At 33.9% G+C, this 5892-nt stretch overlaps 1 protein-coding gene across 1 annotated transcript; it reads right to left on the bottom strand.

Moving 5' to 3' along the window:
- Positions 1 to 719: 719 nt before the first annotated feature.
- LOC122502316 lies at positions 720 to 3075 on the bottom strand. The gene is made up of 2 exons (XM_043612302.1): positions 2186 to 3075; positions 720 to 1964 (listed from the first exon to the last, which is right to left on the bottom strand). Exons 1-2 carry the CDS (start codon positions 2664 to 2666, stop codon positions 1414 to 1416), a joined length of 1032 nt encoding a protein of 343 aa, XP_043468237.1. The 5' UTR covers positions 2667 to 3075; the 3' UTR covers positions 720 to 1413.
- Between the last annotated feature and the right edge of the window lie 2817 nt (positions 3076 to 5892).

Raw genomic sequence — 5892 nt, 5'->3', positions numbered from 1 at the left:
GACAACATTTGTTATATCATTAATATAAATTCCTAAAAGTGGGGATCCAAAGGATTCCAAAGGATTCAAAAACCTTAGCAAAATTTGAAACCAGTGATATCGGTCGATAGTTTACGACCTGAGACCTGTCCCCGGATTTATATACGGGAACAACTCTAGCAGACTTCCAAGGGGCAGGAAAATGACCAGAAAGTAGTGCAAGATTAAATATGAAAGTCAAGGGAGATGCTAATATTGAAGCACAGTCCTTGACGAAGAAGCTCGGCACACCATCTAGTCCGGCTGTAAAAGAAGGCTTAAGGGACCTCGCGGCACGAAACACAATGTCATGAGAAAGAGTATAAAGATTACCTCCCATGTCAATTGATGATGTTAAAGTATTGAAATTTGATATATTTAAGCTGGATGTGCAATGTTTAGCAAAAAGTGTAGAAAAAGCATCAACAATTACCTGGGGTTCGTCCAAAACTGTATTTTCATTATGCATGACATCAGGAAAGCTAGAATCCCTTCTAGATCTGTTTACAAAAGTCCAGAAAAATTTAGGATTAGAATGTATAATTCTTTTAACACTTACTATATAATTATCATGGTCGCTCTTAATACTCCTATGTATAAATAAAGACATTAATTTTATTTCTGAATCATAATCATTAATTTTATATCTGCGTTTTTTTTTCAAAAGATAGTTTTTTTTATTAATTTCTCGAATAACTATTTTACTAAACCAAGGTGGATATTTTCGGATTTTATTTTGTGAAAAACTGTAAACAGGTACGAAAAGTTGAAAACATTCCAATAAAATTGTAATAAAAGTATCATATGCTTCGTTGACATTAGTACAATTATATAATATAGTCCAATCAATCGACGAAAGGTGCACATATAAGTCAGTTAAAAGAGCTTTGCGAAAATTAAATTGAACAGTCTGATCATTTGTATTTCTTATAAAATTGAAAGGTTGGAATTTGTGTGACAATTGTAAAAGGGTGGAAATTGATAAGGTAGGATGATATGAGTCTTCAGGAACCAGTGGATAAGGTGCACGTTCAAGTATACATTTAAAATTCGCAAAGGCCAAATCCAGGCATTTCCCGTCCCCATTCATAACATTATTGATCTGCATTAAATCGAAAGCAAGAGCAAAATTTTTAATAATCCGGGTTCTAAAATCATTATTGACATTATTTTCTACAAACTTTGGTGAATTAAAATCTCCTATGACAATAAGTGGATTATCATACAAAGCCTGAACGTTCATTAAAGTAGAAAAAAAATCACGATAAGAATCAGCTGGTGTATTAGGAGGGATATAAATTAGTAGTAATGTAAAGGTTATGGTATATCAAGATATGTTAAGAGCAATTATATTTATGTTGTAATTATATAAATCATATGGACACATGTCTATAACTAAAATCTTATATGAGGAGTGTACTGCAACAAGAACACCACCTCCCTTTTTTCAAGTCTGTCATGTCTAAAGACTTTGAATATTTTAGAGTCAAAAATTTCATTAGAAGGGGTGTCAGGTTTCAACCACGATTCGGTGATACATATAATATCATACAGTGCTATATCAGGAAAACATTTTATTGAAGATAGTTTGGAGTTTATGCCGCGTGTATTTTGATAAAGGATATTAACATTGAAGAAATTCCCTCGTAGCACTATGGTTTGTTGACTCTCGTTGTTGGCTTGCGTGTGTTCACTACAATCGGTGATCCTCGACGATAGCGAATCTTGAGATCCTTCTCCCCTCTCTCCAAACGGTCGGACAATTCCTTCTTGGCCTGACGGTATTCTAATTGTTGTATCTTTGTTCGATCTGGAGCAACTGTCACAGATGTGAGTACTGGTATTGACTGATTGTCTGATTTGAGTGTCAAGAAACAAGTGAGAAAGAGGTTCGCATCCTGTGCACATTAAAAGATTACTTTCAGTGGACGTGGAACAGACTGTACCTGTGAAAAGGAACCAATTCGCCAAGTTTTAAAATTTTTTAGAGATTCTGTGGGTGAAATAAACAAAGATAGTAGGCGAGTGATGAAGTCTTTGTCCTTGTTTTTGACGTTAGATACCAGGGCATCATCGTCTTCAACACCAAAGATAATCACATTTTTCGACCTATTCATACATTCCTCCATCTCACTCAGACATGCAGAGAAATCAGCTGTGTTGTTACCTTTGTTTACCTCGGCAGCCTTGACCTCGAGTTCCTCAACCCGTTGACCGATATCAGTGATCAGAGATTCACACTCTGTGATGCGTGAGCTGTTCTTGTCAATGTGGGTAGATAAATTAGTAATATATTTTTTGACTTCTGCAAATTCACCACTCATAGATGTCTGAAGAATGTTAATTTGTTCCTTGAAAGCCTCCTTTATGTCATTAAGGGAAGGGAAAACTGAGGTGGGTGACGGGGGAGCACAACACTTTTTATAGCCACCCTCTAAGGTTTTGGGTGTTTTTTGCGCACAACTGTTATGGTATGGAGCATTACAAACTGCACAATGTGTGCACTTTTCCACAACTCGATTTCTACACTCAGTACATATTTGATGCTCACTCATACTATCTTGTTCGCCCGAAGCAGTACTCGCACTAGGCACACACAGAGAAATAGAATTGTTCACGACAGTTTGTGTTGTGCTTTCTTGATTCATGTTAAAGACCTTGATGTACCGACAAAACAAAATATAATTTGGGTACGATAAAGTACAGTCAAAATTAATACTATTCACTTAAGAAGAAAAAACCTTCACACCTGCATCAAAGACTGCATAATTTATATGAATCAAATATGAGATGCAAAGTCGATACAATTTAGGTCCGTCTTTGAGACAATGTCAATTAAAAAAGAATAAGAATTCAAAAATGTAACGCAGCGTCACATTGTAAGCACATGTTTACAGGGAAAAAGAAACAAGTTTCACACACAACTTCGAAAAGAGCACAAAAAAGGTCAATCGAAATATAAAAGAACAACCCTTCACTTTACACGTAAAACCATCATGAGAGAAATATTCAAATGTCAAAAAATACACTTCAAATACGATAATTACTTTAAAGCACAAAAACACACCTTCAAGCTAGGTCGGCCATTCTATTCTATTAAAGCTATTTTATTGTTCTTTATCGAATATTGTCAAGAATTTAGTCAGCTTTAAGTCCTCTGAAGGTCATTTTTTTAAAAAAATCAATATTTTAGAAGTTATTCTGAGAAAACTGAAAAATAGCGAATTTTGGCTAAAATCACGAAAAAAACGAGTTTTATGCCGAGGGCATATCTCGGTCAATTTTTGAGCTAAAAAGTTCACTTTTTTTGCAAATTGCTCAGAATTTTATACACTTTATTTTTATAATGACTATTTTTACCCTTAAATGTAATGGAAAGCGGTAATTTTTAAAAATCTGATTTTTTGCCCCTATTTTGCAAAAATTTTTTGCTTTCCCGACGGATTCGAAGAACCAAATTTAGGCATATAGTACATGTACGGTAAACTGTTTCAGTTCTGTTTATGATACTTCTATAATGTCTGAATTTGATTGTAAATTTGTCATCAAGGATGCAATTACAATTCATGATGTCACGTTTAGTAGAGAGGGAATTTTTGAAAAGATTAAGAATCTTAATGTTGCTAAGGGACCTAGACCAGATAGTATTCCCCTTGCCCTTGTAAAATCGTGCTGCTGTTCACTTATTGAGCCGTTATTTTTATTATTTAATAAATCATTATCATCTGGAATTTTTCCTTAATCTGGAAACAGGAAACAAAAGTACCCATTTTCAAAGATGGCAACAGCTCTGATGTAAAGAATTATTGGTCAATTACTATTTTAAATGTCTTTGCTAAATTAGTTAAAAGTTTATTATCTGTTAGGCATCAAGCCTAGTTTGATTTGATAATGAATTAATTGATTTATAAAATGACTGAAATTATGTCATTTGAATTCTTGGGTAGAGAACACATTAATGAATAAAACATATCTTACATTAAAACATATATTTTATACAAAATTACAAAAATTATAATATTGCGTTGAATTAGTTATGTACGATGTTTCTATTTTAAGGTACAAATGTGTTCTGTTTTACAATATTGCAAATTCCAGTGTAAGATTTGGTAAAGGAGGAAATACATTAGAGTATAGGGATGAATAGTAGGGAGGTGGATACTTTAAGATGATGAGAGGAATGGTCAATTTAAGGGTTTTATAAGTTGTTTTCAAAATCGAGTATTTTGACGTCTGTGTTTGAGTGTTTGTTCTATGGGGTTCAGATTTGGGGCATCTATTTCGTCGACAAAAATGAAAAGGTTCAGCTTGCATTTTTCAAGAGCCTTCTAGCTTTGCCAATCAATACCCCGAATTACGCGGTTAGACTGGAAACTGGAAACATTTTACTGGTTTCATTGCTTTAGGTAGATTGGCATTGTTTTCGGTTTGGGCAACGCCATACGCTGATTGGAGTGTTCTGAATCTGGACTCCACAGGTCAAACGAGAAATTTATTGATGAAGAACTATGGTATTTCCCTCAGAACTTCTGATTTGCAGCTTTGTGTTAAATCAAAAAGTCTTTTCATATACCCTAGTCTTTCTCGTGTTGAGGGAACGAATCACTATCTAAGAGCTCGTTCTTCCCTAATAACAAAGCGAATTTTTGCGCAGGCCAGATTATTAACTTCTTATATTTGTAGAATTGTTACTGGGAAACTTGTTTACAAATTTAATGCAGAAAATGTTTGCCTTTTTTGTGGCCAGGGTAAAGATGATGTTTTCCACATACTTGCGGATTGTCCGGCTTGAGAACATTTGTGTAGACGTGCTTTGCTGGACGTATTTTCCTGCATCGATGTAACAAATGGTTTGTTGGCACTTCTGTCCTCTGGACATATTTTCCAAATTAGAAAATTTGTTAAATTGATTCAACAGATTCTTGGCGATAGACAAAACAGCAAACTTAATATTTTTTAAAGATATTTGTTTTCCTGGGTTTTTTTATTCTTTTACGACGACTAAACAAGTGTAAAAATAAATAAATAAAATATTACTTTTTCTGAATATTTCTAGGCCACGTGTGGTGTACCGCAAGCTACACTACTTGGTCCCCTATTATTTACACTTTTTATTAATGATATTGGAAATGTATTTCAATAATGTTTGTTTTTATTATTTGCTGATGACTTTGTCATCATGCAGTCTAATTTTAATCGATTACAAGAATGGTGTATAGAAAATCATCTTCTGTTAAATCCAAATAAATGTACAGTTATTTCTTTTTCGAAGAGATCTTTATTCTAAAGCATCGATATGATATTGATTCCATTGAACTTAATAGAGTGGATCGGGTCTTAGTCAAGTTCATTCAAGGAAATAATTTCTACTACGAGGCACGTTTCTATTTTTCTAAGGACTGTATTACCTCGACATCAATGTCAAGTCAATAATTTAGTCACTCCTAGGCTGAGGGGTGTTTTATCTAATTTACATCGACGCGACACCTGGACTCCAGACCTTTCACTTTTGGCTGGCCCCAAATCAATTGGAGGGAAATTTCCTACTGCATTTTCTGTTTTCGATAGACAAGTTCATTTCCTCGACCTCATACTGGAAGGAGGTATCGCTTTATGGGTCTACGACACTAAGAATAATTTAAAAGGTAATTAACTAATACTTTAAATTGTGTCTCCATTTAAATTCTTGATTGATTCCACAAAGTTCTAATTTTGTTCTAGTGAGCCTGAAAACATCTAGATCTACTCTTTTTCTCTTATTCTAATTGTAAAGAATTTAAATAAAAACTTTAATAATTTAATTTTAACAGTTTCTCTTTCTTAAAACTTGTCCCATAAGATCAGAGCCTTCCGCTCTGTGAATAAATCAGGTTT

This window comes from Leptopilina heterotoma, unplaced genomic scaffold (genome assembly GCF_015476425.1).
Source record: "Leptopilina heterotoma isolate Lh14 unplaced genomic scaffold, ASM1547642v1 Lhet_227, whole genome shotgun sequence".
Lineage (NCBI taxonomy): Eukaryota > Metazoa > Arthropoda > Insecta > Hymenoptera > Figitidae > Leptopilina > Leptopilina heterotoma.
This window is presented reverse-complemented; position numbering and strand designations above follow the sequence as displayed.

Bases quoted from the DNA above. Each gene is read 5' to 3' on its own strand.
- LOC122502316 (XM_043612302.1), bottom strand. From the start codon at position 2,666: ATGAATCAAGAAAGCACAACACAAACTGTCGTGAACAATTCTATTTCT. The intron at 1,965-2,185 runs GTAACAACACAG...TCCTTTTCACAG, and splicing joins GGCTGCCGAGGTAAACAAAG to GTACAGTCTGTTCCACGTCC.